The 23,463-nt window shown below is 39.2% G+C and overlaps 1 protein-coding gene across 1 annotated transcript in view; it reads right to left on the bottom strand.

Moving 5' to 3' along the window:
* Window positions 1-23,463, bottom strand: part of TNRC6B (trinucleotide repeat containing adaptor 6B) — a 177,591-nt gene that overhangs the window by 139,803 nt on the left and 14,325 nt on the right. Inside the window, exon 2 of the mRNA XM_068970331.1 lies at window positions 17,098-17,165. Within this exon, the coding sequence (XP_068826432.1) occupies window positions 17,098-17,165 (68 nt within the window). The remainder of the gene's footprint in view (window positions 1-17,097; window positions 17,166-23,463) is intronic.

Raw genomic sequence — 23,463 nt, 5'->3', positions numbered from 1 at the left:
ACATGATACAAAAAAAAACTATAGATCAATCTTCACTTGTGAAGATGGACACAAATATCCCAAGTAAAATATCAGCAAATAGAACTTAGTGGATTAGGGCATAATTTATTATGGCCATGAAAAGTTTACACCAACAATGCAAGAATTGTTAAACTATAAAATTTATTAACGTAACTATTTATTCAACAAGTATATTCTAACTGCCTTAAATGTGTCTGACTCTATGCTAGGTGCTGGGGATACAGCAGTACCAAATAAGGTAGGTTCATTCCCCCATGGAGCAATATCCTCATGGGAGAAAGAAACTCACTCAGAAGGAATTAAAGAGTTGGTGAAAGTGAAAGTCAGTCAGTGATGTCCAACTCTTTGCAACCCCATGAACTGTAGCCCACTGGGCTCCTCTGTCCATGGAATTCTCCAGGTAAGAATACTGGAGTGGGTTGCCATTCCCTTCTCCAGAGGATCTTCCTAACCCAGAGACTGAACCAGGTCTCCCGCATTGCGGGTGGATTCTTTACCGTTTGAGCTACCTGGGAGACTATGGTAAAACTGAGGGAGACTCACTTTAGATCAGGTAACTAAGGAAGGCTTTTCTCAGAAGGGACATTTAAGCTGAGTTGAAAAGCAACTGCTTGGGCTCCATAGTGACTCAGTGGGAAAGAATCTGCCTGCCAATGAGGAAGACAAGTGTTTGATCCCTGATCCAGGAAGATCCCACACGCTGCGGGGCAGCTAAGCTTGAGCACCACAACTACTGAGTTTGTGCTCCAGAGCCTGCGAGCCACGACTACTGAGTCCACAAGCCACAACTTTAGAGCCTGTGTTCCAAAACAAGAGAAGCCACCACAATGAGAAGCTTATGCACAGCAACTAGAGAAAAGCCTATGCAACAGCAAAGACCCAGCAGAGCCAAAAGGAAATTTAAAAAAACAATAAATTTTAGAAAAAGAAAAGCAAATGCTTGAGTGTTCAAAGAACAAGAAGGATCATCAGGAGGCTAGGCCAGATGCCCAGGGGAGAGAGGTGGGAGAAGGTAGGAGAAGGTAGATCAAACTGGGTATTGCAGGTCACAGAAAGGAAAGGATTTATGTAAGAAGAATGGAAAGTCACAGAAGAATATTAAAGGAAAGTGAACGGTGCCATTTTATCCATTATTCACTCTCCACTTAATACCTAGGATCTACAAGCTGAAAATTTCAAGGGTCTAGGCAAATGTTTGGGATCTGAAAAAATATATTTACAAGTCCAAAATACAGAAAGAAAATTATAATCATAAAAATTAATAAATGCTTAAGTGTCCTCAGACTATAACACCAAGCAACTCCATTCATTAAGGTAAGCATTTCTTAAATTTTCACTACATTTGAAAACAATTCTCACTTTGCAAAAGATGCTATGTTAATCATTAAAAAATCTTAGGGTAATTGCAAATTAAGTCAGTTATTTGTAGCCAGAGAATGTCAGAAGCAAAACAATTAAAATTCTTTTAATCTATGATAGAAAAATAAATAAATAAAACCACATAAATAAATAAAACCACATATTTAATACGGGATGTGGATACCTTTTAAATTGTTTCCTATAAAATGAGACAAAAGTCTCTAAAACTTCCCAAAGTAAGCATTCCAAGGACCCATGCTGGTCTTACAACCACTGTAGACAGGATCAGAGTTACATGTTCAAAAGCTAATCCTGGCTTCCCTACGGAAAATATGCTACCGAGGACCATGAGGAGAAGCGGAGACAAGCTGGAAGGCAATCATGGCCTTCTAGGTGAGGGAAGATAGCCTGGATCAGATGGAGGCAGTAGAGGTACAGAGAGCACGCAACATATTAAAAAGTAGAAGAGCTTCTATCATAAAGTAACTGGCTACTGCTGTTAATAAGAATCCTATCTGTGACCACCAAGTATAGTAAGGCCAATCAACCCTTTTAAAAATAAGAGTCCAGGTTCTCCCCTCGCAGTCCAGGGCTTCTAGGACCCAGCGCTTTCACTGCTGTGGCCCCAGATTCAATCCCTGGTTGGGGAACTAAGATCCGGTAAGCCAGATGGCAGAGACAAAAACAAAAACAAAAAAATTCCAAACTCTGAAGTCACCATTCATTCATACAGTCACGAACCATTCTTAGGGATGTACTATGTATTAGGTACTATACTAGAACCAAGCCCAGGAGGGTACAAAGAGGATTTTAACACCCTGAAGGACAGAGATGTTCAAATTCATAATTAAAATATGGCATAGTGAGTGCCATAATTAAAATACAAATCAAGATATAAGATAGTTATGCTCTAGGAATACAAAGAACTGCTGTTAAGTCAGAAAAGGTTTCATAGAGGAGGCAAGATTTTAAACTGAGTCTCAAAGAATGAGTTGGAATTTGTCATGCAGAAAACATAGTTTCGAAGAAACTTAATACTGTTTTCCATAGAAGTTATGCCATCTTATAATCCCACCAACAGAGCACAAAGCTTCCAATTTAGCCACATCCTTGCCAACATATTATTTGTTTTTGATTTTTTTTTGATAGTTGTCATCCTGATGGGTGTGAAATGACACCTCATTGTGGTTTTGATTTACACTTCCTTGCTGATTAGTGATGCTGAGTGTCTTTACATGTGCTTACGGGCCATTTATGTTATCATCTTTGGAGAAATGTCTATTCAAGCCCTTTGGATATTTTAAAATCATGTTATTTGATTTTTGTTGTTGTTGAGTTGTAGTTCTTTATATATTCTGGATATTAATCTCTTATTAGATACACGATTTGCATGTATTTTCTCCCATTCTGTAGGACACCTTTTCACTCTATGATTGCTCTTTGATGCACACAATTTTCAAAATTTTTTAGGTTTGATGTGGTTCCATTTGTCTATTTTTGCTTTTTTGCCTATGTTTTTGGTGTCCTATCCAAAAAACCATTGCAAGGCCAATGTCATGAAGCTTTTATCATATTTTCTTTCAGGAGTTTCAAAGTCTTAGGTCTTAAGCTTATGTCTTTAATCCACTTTGACAATTTTTTGTATATGATGTAAAATAAGATAAAGGTCTAACTTGATCGTTTTGCAAATAGATACCCAAAATCACCAACACCATATGTTGAAAAGACTGTTTCCCCCACTGAATGATCTTGGCACTCACGTCAAAGATTATTCAACCTTATATACAAGGGTTTATTTCTGGGCTTTCTATCTATTCCATTGGTCTATTTGTCTGTCTTAATGCCAGTACCACACTCTTTTTGATTACTGTAGCTTTGTAATATATTTTGAAATTAGGAATGTGAATTCTCCAACTCTGTTACACATGACCTATTATTTTTGTAAAATGTGCAAAGGCAATATGTTTTTCCTCACAAACTTAATATAGATCGTTAACCACAGCTTCTTTTTGTTTTACCTCTTTTCACCACGATCCGCCACTGTTAGTCGAATTAGTAGCTGTAGGCACTTAGGGGATTCCTAAATGGAAAGCTAAACTGATGATATATTGATTTTAAGTTTAATGGTAAATATTTATGTGGTCCTCAGTCACTTCTGTGTGTGGCTGAGTTACAATGAACTGTCCTGTGTACAAAGACGTTGCTGGGCCACTGAGCATGCTGACAGAAATGTGCAGGGTAGATCATACCATGGTGTAAGTGTGTCAATTCAAAGAGCATTTCAGGGTAGTCAGTACACAAGAAAAAATGTAGCCTTGCAATCCTACAGCCCATATATGAGCAATACTTGCTAGAGTTCTCCCAAAGTTGATAACAATCTTACAAGTTTATATCATGTCACCAATAGCAGCTGTCAACCTTACTTTGCCAACCAGGGTCCGCACAGTCAAAGTTATGGTTTTTCCAGTAGTCATGCATGGATGTGAGAGTTGGACCATAAAGAAGGCTGAGCATCGAAGAATTGATGCTTTTGAACTGTGGTGTTAGAGAAGACTCTTGAGAGTCCCTTGGACTGCAAGGAGATCAAACCAGTCAATACTTGAGGAAATTAATCATGAATATTCATTCAAAGGACTGATACTGAAACTCCAGTACTTTGGCCCCCTGATGCAAAGAGCTAACTCACTATAAAAGACCCCGATGCTGGGAAAGACTGAAGGCAAGAGGAGAAGGGGGCAACAGAGGATGAGATGGTTAGATGACATCACCAGCTCAATGAACATGAGTTTGAGCAAACTGGGAGATGGTGAAGGACAGTGAAGACTGGAGTGCTGCAGTCCATGGGGTCACAAAGAGTCGGACACGACTGGGCAACTCAACAACAACAGCAGCAGTCGTGAAGCTGAAAGGAACTTTTAAAATCTGTCAATAACAAATAGCATACTTTGGTCAACCATGTTATAGAAGACATCAAATTATCTTTTTATCTCTTTTTAGAAAACGTCATGGAATTGTTATAATATGAAGAGGTAATCAAAGTGGAAGCAGCCAAAAAATGTTGGAAAAAAAATTCACAGCAACATGTTAGGGAAATATTAATACAAATGAATATAAAATTATGTTATTTTCTGAATTTTTGTCAATTCTTGAGTTGCCATTTTTGTGATTTCTTTCCTCATTGTAAATAGTCACTTCTGCACCTCTAATTAGGACTTCCCAGGTGGCATTACTGGTAAAGAATCCGCCTGCCAATGCAGGAGACATAAGAGATGCAGGTTCGATCCCTGGGTCACAGGTTCGATCGCTGGGTCAGAAAGATCCTCAGAGGAGCGGATGGCAACTCACTCCCGTATTCTTGCCCAGAGAATCCCATGGACAGAGGAGCCTGGCAGGCTACAGTCCATAGGCTCACAAAGAGTCAGACACGACTGAAATGACTTAGCACACATGTACCTCTAATTATGTAAATGAAATTAATTTTTTTCTTTTTTAAAAATTTTATTGGGAGTATAGTTAATTTACAATGTTGTGTTAGTTTCAGGTATATAGCAAAGTGACTCAGTTATACATATACATATATTCATTCCTTTTTAGATTCTTTTCTCATACACATTACCACAAAATACTGAGTAGAGTTCCCACTGTTGAACTGGAGGTCCCTGTTGGTTATCTAATTTTCTTTTTCTTAAAGAGCATTCCCACAAAACCTAGATTTGTTCCTGGTCAGAAAGAAGGGTCTCTTTGCATGAACAAAGGCATGTAAGGGGGAAGGAAACCAGATATACATGGAAGATCTTATGGAGAGACACTGGGCAGGAGTAGGAAGATCTTTTAAACAGTAGAAGAAATATGTATAAGTAGGCTAAAGGCGTCCTATGGAGGCCCTCAGAAGCAAAGAAAGACTTCAGGCTTGGATAGAAAAGTTCTTTTTTTTTTTCTTTCCAAAATAAGCAACAATCAACTGTTTTACAGGTCAGTTCAGTTCAGTTCAGTTGCTTAGTCGTGTCCGACTCTTTGCGACCCCATGAATCGCAGCACACCAGGCCTCCCTGTTCATCACCAACTCCCAGAGTTCACTCAGCCTCACGTCCATCGAGTCAGTGATGCCATCCAGCCATCTCATCCTCTGTCGTCCCCTTCTCCTCCTGCCCCCAATCCCTCTCAGCATCAGAGTCTTTCCCAATGAGTCAACTCTTCGCATGAGGTAGCCAAAGTACTGGAGTTTCAGCTTTAGCATCATTCCCTCCAAAGAAATCCCAGGGTAGGGACACTTAAAAGAGAACTGTGATAAAACTGAGTCTGTTGGGATATACTAAAGAAAGTACTGAATATAAAGTCAAACATGGCAGGTTATCCCTTTACTTTTCTTCTGCTGATAATGAATACAGTATTCTGGAGTTAGGATTTTTAGTCATCCTACCTCAGATTTTCAAAGGGAGTGTATAGAAAACAGGGATTCTTAATAGTCTGTGGAAACTTACTGATGTCCTCATTTATTTAATATACATTTATTGATGCTTTCTGGTGCCAGCAGCAGTGACCATGTTGGCAAAAGTCTGTTCTTGTAGAGCTAAAGACAGAGCATAAACCCTTAGCCTGACCTTTCACCTTCCACCACCTGCCCTCACGCTCTGCCTCCTCTTTACTACAATCTCTCCCCTAACACCCCCCAACCTCCACCCACTGCTGCCCCAGTACTTCTGCCCAAACCTCAGTTCACAGAGACTCCGGCGGAAAGGGGAAAGGTGTGGTGCTCAGGGAAGAACGCGTGTCCATACCCTCTAGCGAACATAACATTTTGGGGAAATAAACATTACCCTCTTCTCATGACACCACTGAAAATTCCTGCAACTGAACATGCACTTCTTTATCTATACTTACCTAATCCTACGTTCAAAACATTTTACAACTACATGATAAGAGTAACATCTTGAAAAAGGCAGCCTTAAAACACCAATTCCAAGGAATTGGGCAAATACATCTTGCCTTTCAAGTAATGCTTTTCCATAAAGGTATATTATCTGTCCATAAGTAAAATATAAGCAAAATAAATAAGACTTTTAGTAAATGAACTGTAGTTTTCTGAGAGACACATGTGCTACCCTATTCATTGTGTTTAAAGTAGGCACCTTTGCCTATAAAGACCAGCAATCCACACAGTCTACAGTCATTTGCAATTAGGAAACACAGGAAAAACCTCATAAAATAAAGCTTAGAACTTAAAGACATTTTCAAACAATTAATTTAAGTGACTTCTATGCAAACCAGAAAATGTATTAGCAAGTGAAAAGTTTCCCAAAGACCTAGTACAAAATGTTTATGGTTATACTAAAACTTCCAGCAGCAAAAATTCCACGAGCATAAATATCTATCTATTGAACCTCTTTGTGGCATTTTCAAAATGCCAAAAAACTTGAAAATAACACTCATTTCCTTTCTCCAAAAAATAATATGAAAGGATCATATAGAAACCCAACTATTTCTCTGATGCCCAATTTATGACTGAAATTACAGAGGGTTTCAATTTGTTCTCAGTAAGTTTATTTCACCATGTACATATTTTAATGGTCCAAAGGCAGGGGGAAAGCCAATGAAAACTGATGGTAGAAAACAGAAAATAAAACATTAAACAACCAAAAAACCCTTTCCTACGGCCAAATACCAAGGTCTGCGTTTTGAAGATAATTATCTATAAACTGAGTAATGTGGAAATACTTTCATTTCCTCTGTATTTAGGAAATGTTACAAAGCTTCCCAAAGCCTTTATTATTTATTTTTGGCTATGCTGGGTCTTTGCGTGGTATGTGGGCTTTCTCAGTTCCCCAAACAGGGATCAAGCCTGCACTGCCTGCATTGGAAGGTGAATTCTTAACCACTGGACCAACAGAAAAGAACTTCTAAAGCCTTTAAATAAGCACCAAACAAATGGTTCTCTAAGAGTTTAGTGTTACATTTGGTAGTCAAATACAAAACAAGGACTATCAACTGTAGAGATCTGCAAAGACTAAACTTTTAAAAGCTGCGCCACAGCGTAAGATGAATGTGAAGAGAGAACTGTAAAAGAAGGAGTTAAGAGTATGAGCAGAAATAAAGGTAAGGACTAGCTATCAGAATTTATAAAAGGTCTGTACAATAATAATTCAGAAAAATTAAAAGGATATTTTATAATAGACATTTAAGTTGCAAAGAATGTAATTAGTTAGAAGATAATCTAATCAAGACATTGGAGTTAAGACATTTAAAAAACAGAACCTCAAGCAGAAAGGATACTATATCACACTGGGGCATAAAGGGTAGTATTGACTCCCCAAATTATATTCCTCTCTCTGAATCAACATAAAACTGTCTTCAACATGTAATTTCCTTACAGGTCTTCCTTGCAAGAATAGATTCTCTCTTAGAAAGAGACAAAAAAAATAGTACCCTAAGAAGAGCTGAAATACACAAACTGATATAATTAATCATATCACCAACACATACAAGGGGGATAAAAAAGTAAAAGTGTTAGTTGCTCAGTGGTGTCCAACTCTTTGTGACCCTATGGACTATAGCCCACCAGGCTCCTCTGTCCACAGGATTCTCCAGGCAAGAATACTGGAGTGGGTTGCCACTTCCTTACAGGGAATCTTCCCAACCCGGGGATTGAACCTGGGTCTCCTGCATTGTCCCTTCACAGATCACTGCCTTATGGTGGTGAAGGGGCTTGTATATCTCAGTGAAGCTATGAGCCATGCCGTGTAGGGCCACCCAAGACAGATGGGTTATCAGAGATTTCTGACAAAATGTGATCCACTGGCGGAGGGGATGGTAAACCACCCCAGTGTACTTGCCATGAGAATCTCATGAGCTGTATAAAAGGACAAAAAGATATGACACTGAAAGATGAGTCTCCCAGGTCTGAAGGTATCCAATATGCTACTGGGGAAGAGTGGAGGAGAACTATTAATAGCCCCAGAAAGAATGAAGTGTCTAGGCCAAAGTGTAAACGATGCTCAGCTGTGGATGTGTCTGGTGATGAAAGTAAAATCCAATCCTGAGAAGAGCAATATTGCATAGGAACCTGGAACGTTAGGTCCATGAATCAAGGTAAATTGGACATGGTCAAGCAGGAGATGATAAGAATAAACACTGACATCTTAGGAATCAGTGAACCAAAAATGGACTGATTAAATGGACCAGAATGGGTGAATTTAATTCGGATGATCATTGTATTGACTACTGTGGGCAAGAATCCCATAGAAAAAATGGAGTAACCCTCACAATAAACAAAAAGAGTCCAAAATGCGAACGGCAAAATGATCTCAGTTCATTTCCAAGGCAAGCCATTCAACATCACAGTAAGCCAAGTCTATGCCCCTACAACCGACGCTGAAGAAGCTGAAGTTGATCAGTTCTATGAAGACCTAAAAGACCTCCTAGAACTAACACCAAAAAAAGATGTTCTATTCATCACTGGGGATTTTAATGCAAAAGCAGGAAGTCAAGCGATACCTGGAGTAGCAGGCAAGTTTGGCTTTGAATAACAAAATGAAGCTGGGCAAAGGCTAACTGAATTCTGCCAAAAGAATGCACAGATCATAGCAATACCCTTTTTCAACAACACAAGAGACCACTTTACACATGGACATCACCAAGTGGCCAATATCAAAAATAAAACTGTCCAACTGAGTGACTTTTACTTTCACTTTTGTAGTCAAATACAGAGAAGCTGTAAAGTCAGCAAAAACAAGACTTGGAGCTGACTGTGGCTCAGATCATCAGCTTCTCATAGCAAAATTCAGGTTTAAAACAAAGAAATTGGGGGAAACCAGTAGGCCAGCCAGGTATGACTTAAATCCCCTATGAAAATGCAGTGAAGGTAGTGAACAGATTCAAGGGATTAGACCTAGAAAACAGCCTGAAGAGCTAGGGATAGAGGTCTGTAATATTGTACAGCAGGCAGCAAGCAAAACCGCCTCAAAGAAAAAGAAAAGCAAGAAGGTCAAATGGTCATCTGAGGAGGCCTTACAAATAGCTGAAGAAAGAAGAGAAAGCAAAAAGCAAGAGAGAAAGGGAAAGTTATAGCCAACTAAATGCAGAGTTCCAAAGAGCAGCACAGAGAGCGGTAAGGAGGCCTTCTTCAATAAACAGTGCCGAAGACTAGAAGAAAATACAACAGAAGGGGAAATACTAGAGATCTCTTCAGGAAAACTGGAGATATCAAGGGAACATTTCACCCAAAGGTGGTCACAATATAGGACAGAAACGGTGGAGACCGAGGAGACACTGAAGAGATCAGTAAGAGATGGAAAGAACACACAGAAGAACTATACGAAAAAGACTTTCATGAACCAGATTACTATGATGGTGTGGTCAGTCACCCAGAACCAGACATTCTGGAGAGCAAAGTCAAAAGGGCCTTAGGAAGCACTGCTGTTAATAAAGCTAATGGATGTGATGGAATTCCAGTAGAACTATTCAAAACCTTAAAGGATGATGCCATCAAAGTGTTGCACTCAATATGTCTGCAAATATGGAAGACTCAGCAGTGGCCACAGGACTGGAAGAGGTCAATTCTCATCCTAACTCCCAAGAAGAGCAGTACTAAAGAATGTGCTAACCGTTGGACAATTGCACTTATCTCCCATGCTAGCAAGGTTATGCATAAAATTTTGTATACTAGGCTTCAGCATCATGCGAACCAAGAACTTCCAGATATCCAAGCTGCGTTTAAAAAAGGAAGAGGAACCAGAGATCAAATTGCCAATATTTGCTGGATCATAGAGAAAGCTAGGGAATTTCAGAAAATATCTACCTCCGTTTCATTGACTATATTAAAGCCTCTGACTGTGTGGATCAAAATAAACTTTGGAAAGTTCTTAAAGAGATGGGAATACCAGACCGTCTTACCTGACTCCTGAGAAACATGTATGCAGATCAAGAAGCAACAGTTAGAACACCGTATAGAACAACTTCTTGGTTCAAGATTGAGAAAGGAGTACAACAGAGCTGTCTGCTGTCACCCTGTTTGTTTAACCTATACGCTGAGCACATCATGAGAAATGCCAGGCAGGGTAAGTTTCAAGCTGGAATCAAGATCGGTGGGAGAAACATCAATAACCTCAGATATACGGATGATACCACTCTAATGGCTGAAAGTGAAGATGAACTAAAGAGCCTCTTGAGGGTGAAAGAGGAGAGTGAAAGAACCAGCTTAAAACTAAGTATTAAAAATCTAAGACCATGGCATCTGGCCCCATTACTTCATGGCAAATAGAAGGGAAAGGTGGAAGTAGGGACAGATTTCCTCTTCTTGGGCTCTAAAATCACTGCAAATGGCGACTGCAGTCATGAAATCAGAAGACAATTGCCTCTTGGCAGGAAAGCTATAACAAACCTAGACAGTGTGTTGAAAACAGAGAAATTACTCTGCCGACAAAGGTCCATATAGTCAAGGCTATGGTCTTCCCAGTGGTCACATACAATTGTGAGAGCTGGACCATAAAGAAGGCAGAGCACCAAAGAATTGATGCCTTCAAACTATGGTGCTACAGATGACTCCTGAAAGTCCCTTGGACAGCAAGATCAATCCAGTCAATCTTAAGGGAAATCAACCTTGAATACCCGTTGGAAGGACTGATGGTGAAGCTGAAGCTCCAGTATTTTGGTCACCTGATGCGAACAGGTGACTCACTGGAAATGTACCTGATGCTGGGAAAGATTGAGGGCAGAAGAAGAAGAGGGCGTCAGAGGATGAGAAGGCTGGATGGTGTCACAGATGCAATGGACACGAACTTGAGCAAACTTTAGGAAATGGTGAGGGACAGGGAGGCCTGGTGTGCTGCAGTCCATGGGGTAGCAAAGAATTGGACGTGACTGAGCGACTGAACTGACTGACTGAGCAACTTTAACACCTTTTCACTTTCACGCAAAACACTGTAGTGTGAAAATAAGGACTTTGGAGCCAAGGGCAACCTAAGCTTTCATTTCTTCTGTAACAAGCCAGTTTGGTTTAATTTATTTAACTTGAATTCTTGCTCTTGTTTGTGATTTAAGCAGTATACAGATGACTGAGAATTTGGTCTCACGTTTTCATAAAAGGGTGAGATTTTTCTGTTCAGAGTCCTTTCTCTTATTTAAAGGAATGCTCTCCTAAATACCAACAAATGGCCTAATTGCTTTTGAGTACAATGAATAAATAAAACAATATAAAAGTCATTAATTTCGCATTCTTGTTTTGTACTAAGTCTTTGAAATCCAAGCTACATTTTACATTTAAACTTCTGAATCTGGTCGCTAATTTTTTTTATTGTGGTTAAAAAAAATAAATTTTACATCTTCACTATTTTTAAGTGTAAAGTTCAGTGGTGTTAAGTGTATCTGCTTTGTTTTGCAACAGATCACTAGAACTTTCTCATTTTGAACTCTATACCCATTAAATACTAATTCTTTCTCCTTTCTCCCCCTAGGACTTGACAACTACCACTTTCTACCTTCTATTTCTATGACTACATTAGATACACCATATGGGTTGCATACAGTACTGGTCCTTTGTGACTGGCTTATTTTGCTTGGCACAATATCCTTAAAGTTCACGCATGTTGTAGCATGTGACAAGATTTCCTTCTTTTTAAGGCTTCATAATATTCCACTCTATGTATATACCATATTTTCTTTATCCATGCATCTGTTAATGGAATCTGGGTTGTTTCACCTTTTGACTATTATGAATAATGCTGCAATAAATATGAATGTGTAAATCTCTCTTTGAGAGATTTGTTTGTAAACAATAACCTTTTGTAAAATGAACCAAAATAATTAAGAAAATTCAATCAATAAAAATTTACTAGGAAAATTGAGTTATCTTAGTAGGTTAAAGACAAGTATCTCTTGAGAATATGACTTAATTTCAACATGAAGATTTAAAGCTTAGATTTGTTTATAAGTTATATTAAAAATTTAAGGAAGAAATGAAAAAGAGGCCAAACTTATTAATACACCAAAACTAACATCTAATTCCAAAATAATTTATAAGAAATGATATGCCCACAGATATCTAGATCATTACTTGTATCAGAAGTAAAACCAAATCAAAATCCTGCCTGTGTAGAAATATTTTACCTGAGAAAGAAAAGAAAGAAAGAAAAGTGAAATTGCTCAGTCGTGTCCTACTCTTTGCGACACTGTGGACTGTAGCCTACCAGGCTCCTCCATTCATGGGATTCTCCAGGCAAGAATACTGGAGTGGGTTGCCATTTCCTTCTCCAGGGAATCTTCCCGATCCAGGGATTGAACCTAGGTCTCCCGCATTGCAAGCAGATGCTTTAACCTGCTTCCCTGAGCTACCAGGGAAGCCCTGCTATTTTATCTGAAATAGATTTTAAATAAGGATGATCAGACACAACCTATAAACAAGTATCTGCTCATGCTGAGTTTTAAAAAGTTGTAACAGTTTTGTGTTTCAGTTCAGTTCAGTTCAGTCTCTCAGTCGTGTCCGACTCTGCGACCCCATGAACCGCAGTACGCCAGGCTTCCCCGTCCATCACCAACTTCTGGAGTCCACCCAAACCCATGTCCATTGTGTCGGTGATGCCATCCAACCATCTCATCCTCTGTCGTCCCCTTCTCCTCCTGCCCTCAATCTTTCCCAGCATCAGGGTCTTTTCAAATGAGTCAGCTCTCCGCATCAGGTATTGGAGTTTCAGTTTCAACATCAGTCCCTCTGATGAACACCCAGGGCTGATCTCCTTTAGGATGGACTGGTTGGATCTCCTTGCAGTCCAAGGGACTCTCAAGAGTCTTCTCCAACACCACAGTGCAAAAGCATCAATTCTTTGGCGCTCAGCTTTCTTTATAGTCCAACTCTCATATCCATACATGACCACTGGAAAGACCATAGCCTTGACTAGATGGACCTTTATTGGCAAAGTAATGTCTCTGCTTTTTAATATGCTGTCTAGTTTTATATTTAACCCAGTGTAAAACATGTCATGTGATCAATATTATGTGGCAATAAACTTGGTTTGTCTGATTTTCTCCAATAGCTCATATGTGAATATACTCAGAAAAATTATAGATACATTAATAGTAAATAAACCTCGTTAAAAAGCAAATATATTCAGGCTATATAAACAAACAAATGTTTAAAGTTGTATACTCCGCTAAATCTTATTCACATGTACACCAGCAATCAGCACAATTGATCTAAACATTAACAATTTAGCACAAACATTTTCAATATCAGAAGTCAATTATTTTTTCAAGAAAGCTTTCTACATGCTTAGCTGCCTTACACTGCCTGTTGACAGAACTTATACCATTGAAATAAACATCACAGAAATAAAATTTTTTCAAGACTTCCAGAACCTATGGTAAAAATGTTAGATGAAGAAGGAAAGTGGCACAGATCAGCTAACAAATAATTTGAGACCTAATCCTTACTAGAATTTACTCTGTGACCTGCGAGTTATATAATCCCTTTGCTCCACCTGCCTCCATACGTGAAACAGGCTATCTATACACACTAATACCAATGAATGGCAGCCATTTGGAAAACCCATTTAGAAAAAAATTAAGTTAGATCTCTGCCTCTCACCATACACAAAAATGAGTACCAGTTCAGTTAAAGGTCTAAATGTGAAAAATACAGCAGAAATACTCAGGATATTTTATCATGTTAGAGTAGGAGGGACTTCTCTAGACAAACATGAAACACAGAAACCATAAAGGCTGATTTTACTATATAAAAATTTAAGTGGTTTATTAGTATGAAAGATGCCCCAATGCTGAACAAAAAGGTCTGGGAGAAAATATTTAAACATCTTAAAAGACAAAGGTTAATATCTACACTTTGTAAAGGGTTCCTACAAAGCTATCAAAACAAACATTCCAAAAGAAAAGTGGGAATCATATATAAACACGTGGTACAAGATATAAAAATCAACAGCCAAGAGACTAACAAGATATTCCATCTTATTAGTAAGAATAAAAGTGCAAATTAAAGCCATAAAATATTAGAGTGGCAAAAATTCAGAGATAAACAATTTTACTGTCATTAACAGTGTGGAGGAATGGGTACTCTCACTGCAGATGGAAATGAACGTTGACAGAGTTCTTTTGAACAGTAATTTGATAGCAGCTACCTCCTTGTAAAAAAACAGCCCATGAGCCAAACAGCTCCATATCTAGAAATCGATTCTACAGAAATGCATTTGTGTATAAAGATATAAGAATAAGGATTTTTTAAAAAGTATTAATGTTTTTCATAATCAAAGAAGTGGAAGTCACCAAAATATTTATTAGAGAATGATTATAGTATAACAGAATGTACTTCTGCAGATGTTTAAAGGAATGAAATAGACTGCAAAAGATGTCAAACGAAAAAAGTAAGTCTCAAAGAATGTTAGAAAAAAAATCTGTTTAGCTGTTTTTCTAAATACACAGAAAAAGTTTCAGAAGATGAGGAAGAGTAGGAGGGTAGAAGAAGCAAATAATTCTAAATTCACACTTATTGTTTGAATGTTTTATGATGACCAAATATTACTTTTATAATTAAAAAAATAAATGAACAGATGGGAATTTCATAAGTCATTCAGCAATGTGTCACTCAGGGCATCCAGAATGTAGTATTCAGTTCCTAGATCCTACTATCCTGATGGAATGATCCTTTGCTAACTGCAGTTCTGAGACACAAAAAATAAAATTTTTCAATCTGTTTATTTCTGTTGCCTCAAACAAAACAACCCAGCCACTTGGCTCCCAACTCCCACAAAAGAAGTGGGCAGGTGTATGGGAGGAAGACCCAACAAGAATATCCATTTCTGCTTTATCATTTCAATATATGATAGCTGACCAAGCCCAGAAAGAAAAAAAAAAGAAACTCACAAAACAAAATTAAACAAGATTGGTCTGTGGAAAGGCAGAGGCTTGTGAAGACAAAACTATCAAGGGAGAATGGTACGTATAACAACCCATGATGTTTCAAGTCTGCTAAAAGAAGTATAGTTTGTACAATGTAAAACTTGTGGGAGAATCTGCCCCAGCAATGTTTCCTGAATACCTAAAGGAGCTGATTCAGGATAGGGGTTACTGGAGCAGGTTTTTAAAGATAAAGACTGGTTTGTTTGGGAAATGGATAGCCTTCAGAGAACAGAAACTTCACCTGTGCTTTAAAAATAAGCTTTGTGCCATTTTCATTGTTTCCCCCAACTCACTCTTACCCATGAGACTTTGATCTTGACAACTGCAGTTTTGCTGGCCACAATACTTTTCAGGAACATAGTTCCCGACGTTGGCAAAGAATCTGAGTTCAAGAGATATCATAAAACACTTTAAAGTCAGAAAGATTCAATTCAGATCCTAACTTCTGTTTCAAGGTGCATTATCACAGGCAAGTTACCCACTCCAGCATCTGAAGTGGAGACGCTGTGAAGGGTGGAGAAAACACCGGCAGCGTCTAAGCAAAGTTCTTGTGCACAGAAAACCCTTGTCAAATGGGAGCAAGGATTTTTCTATTATAAGACCTTTGACCTGAGTGTAGGAATGGAGAGTGAATAGCGGGCAGGGCACCTGAAGTGTTCCTGCAATTCTACTGGGACTAGATGTTAGGCTTTCTAATTTGCTAAAGATGAATTGATTCCACCCACCAATGCAGAATACAAGTGCATTTGACAGAATACAGCAAAGTTAGGATTTATATTGTAAGCTATTTTTAAAACTGCCTGGTTAGCAAATTAAACCAGCTGTGAAAATATCCTGGTTTCCATTCACAACAAATACAAGACAAACATTCTCCTTTAATGAACCTGGCCTTGCGGCAGCATAGCATATTCTGCATAATTCATTCCCAAGGGTTTCGGAGACAAAATGTTCATAGGACAGACCAAAACTATTTTCGAAGGAAAAAAAAGATGAGAGAAAAGAGTTTCTCTCTACAGATTTTCAGTGAATTCCACAAGTCACTGTCCCATTAACTTAGAAGACTACTGTCTGAATAAAAAATGGTAGTTATGTCAGTACTTGAAGCCAGTCTTAACTGTTTTTCCTTTAAAAGGGCATATGAAACACCAGTCTGCTCTGCAACATAATTTTTCAAGTTCTGTGACAGAGGGAGGAAAAAATCTACTCACTGCCACCAGAAAGCTACCCAGAGGACTCTCAATTTCAGATTTAGAACTTATCACTCCTTAAGAAGTTAGAGGAGAGATCCTGAATTATTTAGAATGTTGGCTAAGTCATATTATTTATAATTCCTGTTCCTCTGGGGAAACAATTTGTTATTTGAACAAAGATCAGAAGTATAAATAACTAAATGGAATAGAATTTCAGGAAGTACTATTTAAATAAATTCACACTTGGAATGCAGGGAAACAGTCTATTAATTCAGTTCACTTCATAAAGACATTGCTAAGAAAAGGATATACCATTTTACACTATCTTTGGAAATCAACCAGATTGAATTAGTTCAATTTGAAACATCCTAAGCCTTAAAGCCTTTGCTAAAGTGTAACATAAATTTTAATTAGTCAAGTGTGAAAAACTACAAAGCCAACTTTCTTGCCCCTCCAGTTAGTCTGTCTATAAATAGAAGCAATGCATTAACAGCCACCAAAGCAACTGGGGAGGAGTTTCACAATGTACCCAACATATACATCCCTTGCAAACATGCTCTCAGTATGTTTAACCAAAGGGCTTCTGAAGATCTGTAATAAGACCCTTTTAAAATAAACTGTGACTCACTGTTTGCTTTCTTCACCAGGAGGTGGAGTCTTGCCATGCCCTTCCATTACAAAATCCTCCTGTTCCACCTGCAAAGTCAAGCACCACAGGTCAGCAGCAGTCAGGAACCAAGATGCAGTCACTTCCAAGTGCAGGGCCTGTGCTTACAGAGCCACACGGGATTCTACTACGTGCCTAACCAGGACAGAAGCCCCAGTCAATGGTTTTCCTCCTCCATGTTTGTATATGGCATCTCTCCTTGCGGGACCAGATTTGCAGAATAAAAAAAGGAAGCATGTTGATTTGCAATTCATAACTGTGACAAAAGGTTAGCATCCAGAATATAATTTTAAAAAAAATGCTATGGAACAGTAAAAAAAGACAACCTACCAGAAAACTCTACAAAATAACTGAGTATGAATTTCACTTAAGAGGATGCATACAACGCCCTGAATAAATGAAAAGATGTTCAGTCTCCTGTCAATCAGGAACATGCAAATTAAAACCATAAAGAGATACCATTTCATCACCACCAGGCTGGCTAAAGTTTAAAAGTTGGGCAATACCAAGTGTTGACAAGGGTGCAGAGCAATAGCAACCCTCATCCACTCCAGTGGGAGGGAAAATTGGAACCACTATTTTTAAGTAGTCTGCCATTATCTACTACACTTGATTATGTACTTACTGTACTAACCAGTGACTGCACTTCTAGATATATACCCTAAAGAAACTTTTGTGCATAAATACAAAAATATTTTTAGTAGCAATATTTTTAACAGGAAAAAAATAAGCATTCATCAACACTAAAAGTAGACAAATGGGCAATGGTGTTTTAAGACAATAGAATATAATACTGCAAGAAAATGAATGAACTATGGCAACACACCTCAACCTGGATGAGTTACAAAAACACAATACTAGGTGAAAGAAGCAAGTCACAGAAGAATATGAATCCAGCATAAATCTATTAACATAAATTCAAATATATAAATTTTAAAATCATACATATGTATATTTATAGTTTATAAAACTATAAAGAAAAGGGAATAACTATTACAAAATTTAGGCTAATTAGTATCTTAGGGAGCCCCATTCAATCAGGAAGGGGCACATGGTATCTAGAGTATAGATTCTATTTCTTGGCCTATGTAGTAAGTATATGGATGTTTATTTTATAATTACTCTTTTAACTGTGTGTTTTTCTTTTCTCTTTCATAAGTATGGTTTATTTCTGAATACAATTTTCAAAAGAAAAAACGAAGCATTCTATTATTCCACACGGTTTATTGCTCAATAAAGGAAAATAAGTGGCAAAGACAGAGCTACTTCCACAAACTGAGATGACTAGTCCTATGAAAACTTCCCCAAAAGGCATAATTTTTAAAAAATCAATTTTTGAAAGTATTCAAGGAGAGAGATCTCAACAGACAGTATTCAAGGATTATTTCCTACTTAGAAAAATACTGCCCACTGTTGTTGTTGCTCAGTCGTGTCCGAATCGTTGCGACCCCGTGGACGGCAACACGCTGGGCTTCCCTGTCCTTCACCATCTCCCGGAGCGCGCTCAAATGCATGTCCATTGAGCCAGTGATGCCATCCAATCATTTCATTCTCTGTCGCCCCCTTCTCCTGCCCTCCATCTTTCCCAGCAATCAAGGTTAATTAATTTTTATTGGAACATAGTTGCTTTACAATGTGTTAGTTTCTACTGCACAGCAAAATGAATCAGCCATCAGTTCAGTTCAGTTGCTCAGTCGTGTCCGAATCTTTGCGACCCCATGAACTGCAGCATGCCAGGCCTCCCTGTCCATCACCAACTCCTGGAGTTCACTCAGACTCACCTCCATCGAGTCAGTGACGCTATCCAGCCATCTCATCCTCTGTCGTCCCCTTCTCCTGCCCCCAATCCCTCCTAGCATCAGAGTCTTTTCCAATGAGTCAACTCTTCGCATGAGGTGGCCAAAGTACTGGAGCTTCAGAATCAGCCAGACATATACTTATATGCCCTCCCTTCTGGGCTTCCTTCCCATTCAGGTCATCACATTAAGTAGGGTTCCCTGTGCTATTTCTTTTAACAGAAACTAGTAATCTGGAAGACAGACAACAGTAATACAGACACACACCATAATGAAACCCAAATAAAACAAAAGGCTTTCCAGCTCTGCAACCCTCCCTCTGCAGTCTTCATTTCTCAGAAATACTGGAGAAGATGGAATAGTATTAAGAGGCTAAGTTTCAAAAAGAACAGAAAAAATTGAGATTTTTAATGGAAAAAAATCTCCTTTCTGTTAAAAGGAAAAACTGGAGGAATTGTAAGCAAGAATAATAAAAATCACATACTGCGAAATTCAAACCAGGTTTTGACTTTTACTATTCTCTGTGGACTTCCTGATCTTGCAGCCTACCAGGCTTTGCTAAGGAGAGAGAGGATTCTCCCATTCTAAATTTACAGTGATCTAAATCTCTAGAAGGAAAAAAACATGGTTACAATGTTGCAAAGGGAACTTTATGAGGAGGTAGAGATAATCTTTGTCTAAGTCTTGGTTACAAGAAAGTACACATATGTGAAAAAAAAATCAATAAACTGCGCATTTTCTGAACTTTACAAATAAATGTTATGCCTCAATTAGGAAAAACAGATGACAAATTCTTTAAAGTTTCTTGGAATAATTTTCTCAAAAAATGACTATTTTCTATATACTATGAAATTTTCTCAATCTTTCATCTCTAAAAATCCTCTCTAATTAAAGACCTCTACATTGTGGACTCAGCCTCTGGTTAGGTGTTTTTTAAAGGCTTATCTATAACCAATTTTTAATAACCACAATAATGACAAGAAGCAATAATCAAAAGCCCACAGTTTCAACAAGCTGCCCTATTATGACTTTCAAATCTTTACCTGCAGCCCCCATAAAGTGAGTGAAAGCTGCTCAGTGGTGTCTGACTCTTTGAGACCCCAGGGATTGTAGCCTGCCAGGCTCCTCAATCCCTGGAATACTCCAGGCAAGAATACTGGAGTGGGTTGTCATTCCCTTCTCCAAAGGATCTTCCTGACCCCGAGACAACCCATGTCTTCTGCATTGCAGGCAGATTCCTTACCATCTGAGCCACCAGGGAAACCCCCATATTTTGCATATTAGTCTCCACTTGGATGATCCAATAGGTCCAAAAGGAAACACCATCTTTGTCCTTAGATTTCCTCTCTTTTTTATATCTGCTATGTCTGTAAATGGTACTATCATTCACCAAGATCCTCAAACGGGAAATTTATAATTGAGGTTACAGGCCCTCCACCTTCCCTCCTTAACCCCTTAACTTCCTTATTAATCACTAAGTACAGTGGCTTCTATCTCTTACACAGCTCTCATACTCATCACCCCTTCTTTATCCTCTTTAACTGCCATAGGTAAAGACAGCTTCTCTAAATCCACTACTACAAAAGCCTTCTCACTAGTCTTTGTGCTTCGGGTCCCATCTCACTTCAATCCATCCTCCAAATCACTTCCATCAAATGCAAATTATAAAATGCAAACAAGATCACATCACTCTCCTTGAAATTCTTCACTCCTATCACCTTTCTTGAGGGATAAAAGTTCAGTTCATTTGCCTAAGTGATCTTTTTTATCGCCCCTGCCTCACTCACCCATTCTGAACCCCTGGTGGAGCACACCAACTTCTCGGCCCTTTGTGCCTTTACATATAATGTCTCTTCTTGCCTAGAAGCCCTGGTCTTCTGCCTCACATTCACTTCACATTCCTGCTCATTCTTTCAAGTACCAATTAAAATCCTTTTCCCCAGAAGACACTATCTCCTTCACCAGGGTTCTCACTTTTCTCACTGTCCAGCATCTCAGAAGGCAACAAAAATGGTCCAGAAAGATCACTGCTCCTTACTGCCAATTCCTGTTTTTCTCAAGACCATTTCCTTCTTTATTTTCTTCCACCTCTTTATTTCTTGTCTCTTCCCATCTTTATTTCTTTTCTACAAATGTCTTGAACACTTTTGGACTTAATTTGATGATCTCTATCATTCCTCCCCCTTGACCTCATCTTCAGAGGCATAAATATTTTCATTCATAAAACTTACACCATGAGGAAGGAGAGGGTGGAACAAATCGAGAGAGCAGCATTGAAACATACACATTACCATATGTAAAATTAGATAGGCAGTGGATATTTGCTGTATGACACAGGGAGCTCGAACTCTGTGCTCTGTGACAACCTAGAGGGGTGGGATGGGTGGGAGGTAGGAAGGAGACTCAAGAGAGAGGGGACATACATATACTTATGGCTGATTCATCCTGATATATGGCAGAAACCAACACAACATAGTAAAGCAATTGTGCCCCAGTTAAAAATAAATAAAAGACAAAACAAAAAAAGAAAACTTACACCATATCCTCACCTTTCTCTCACTTCCATTCATTTGTCTAACAAGTATTTGTTGGGTACATATTACATGCTAGGTGCTGTGGTAAAGAAGATAGTCTTGCCCCACCCCCTTGAAACTTGCAGATTGGTGGGAAAGACAAACTAGTCAATTACAAAACAGCAAGAGAATGCAATTGAACAACTTAAGGAAGAAAGGGCACTAAACTCAGTCTACAGGCATCAGATACTCTAGACCCATCCTAGGCAGCTTCATCTCCTTCCTGCTTCAATGAGGAGGTGGGCAGGACACGAGGCTGGGTCTTGCCATCCATCCGGACCTCTCCACACTGAGGTCCATGAATTCTGAGATCCGCCTCTGACCACAAGAACCTCTTCCACGCCTTCCCTCCACTTGAATCTGTAAGGAGTCTTCATTGTTGCATCTCGTTCTGTGGTTTCCCTCCTCCCTCACTGCCTATTCAGAGCTTTAGCCGACAGGCATCTTGGTGACTTTTCCCCGCAATGTCCTAAATTCGCTCACCACCAACTTGTCCTTAGGACATCCCTGTCTTGCCAAACCCTTCCCCTTTTCCCCTTCAGCTTCTGGAGTGCAGAGCTGAAGAAAGTTACAGAACTGGTTCCTTTACAAATTATACCAATTAACTTGCACTCAGTGCTGACATTCAGCACCTCTGCCTGGACAGCCTGTCCTCATCCCGTCTTTCTGGTGAACTTCCACTTAACCTTCAGAGCCTGGTTGCAAAGTTACTGTTTTAGGAAGTGTTTTCTGCTATCCCCCAACACTTCGTCTTCCTCCCTCTCCCAGTGCTCCTTCCCAGTAGCTTTGGAAAGGCCTAGCAAGCAGCTGTGATCCTTGGCTCACCTGTTGGCCCCCTGCTGTTGAGCCCAGGAGGGAAACAATGTAACTTCTGTCAGTGGATCCATCCCAGACCCTAACACAGGCCTTCTGGTCCATCATCCTTCTTTCAACAAAACTTCTCGGACTGGGCTGAATGACTGAGCTGCTGTACCACATCCTTCACTCATCTATCCTGTACCTTTTCTACTCTCCTCAAAGACGTCAAATCCACCCACTGGGCATTCTCCCTAAGCCCATCCTTTCTGAAGATGACAATGCCTAAGAATATCCTGCGATCCTATCCAATACAAAGTTCCAAAAGCCCCTCATTTTCTCTCTGGTGATTATACCTGAAACCTCTGCATTTCCTCCCTTGACTGTTCTGCAAGGTTAACCTCACCACTTGTTGCTAAACTCGTGACCTACACCATACTGCCTCCTCTGGGATCTTATTATCTAAGGAACCCTTCTTTCTCCCTTTCTAGTAAATCCATCTCCTCAACCTACAAATATTTCATCATCTCTTCTATCTGTACTTTATTTATGTATTTATTTGTGGCCCTGCTGGGTCTTCACTGCTGCATGGGCTTTTTCTCCAGCTGCAGCAAGCGGGGGCTACTCTCAACCTGAGGCACGTGGGCTTTTCACCGTGGTGACTGCTCTTGCTGTGCAGCAGAGGCTCCAGGGCACACAGGCTTCAGTAGTTGCGGCACGTTGGCTCAGTAGTTGTGATTCCTGTACTCTAGAGCACAGGCTCAACAGTTGTGGCACACAGGCTTAGCTGCCCCTTGGCATGTGAGGTCTCCCCAGATTAGGGATCGAACCTATGTCTCCTGTATCGGCAGGTGAATTCTTTACCACTGAGCCACCAGGGAAACCCAATCTCTTCTATTCTGAAAAAATTATTTTTGGCCTTATAACCTCTCCAGATATCCTCCTATTTTCCCCTTCCCTTTACTATCCAAATTCTTAAAAGAATAAACCACACCCCATTACTTCTATGTTCTCACCACTGAGCATGCTCTTCTGCCGCCACCCCACAACACAAACGTACCTCCCTTCTCCCATCCTTGCAATATGTCACAATTTTTGTTCAAATCAATATTCAGTTCTAACAGTGCTATTACCCAGCAAGTAACATATACAGCTGAATCATA

Source organism: Capricornis sumatraensis, chromosome 4, assembly GCF_032405125.1.
Source record: "Capricornis sumatraensis isolate serow.1 chromosome 4, serow.2, whole genome shotgun sequence".
NCBI lineage: Eukaryota > Metazoa > Chordata > Mammalia > Artiodactyla > Bovidae > Capricornis > Capricornis sumatraensis.
This window is presented reverse-complemented; position numbering and strand designations above follow the sequence as displayed.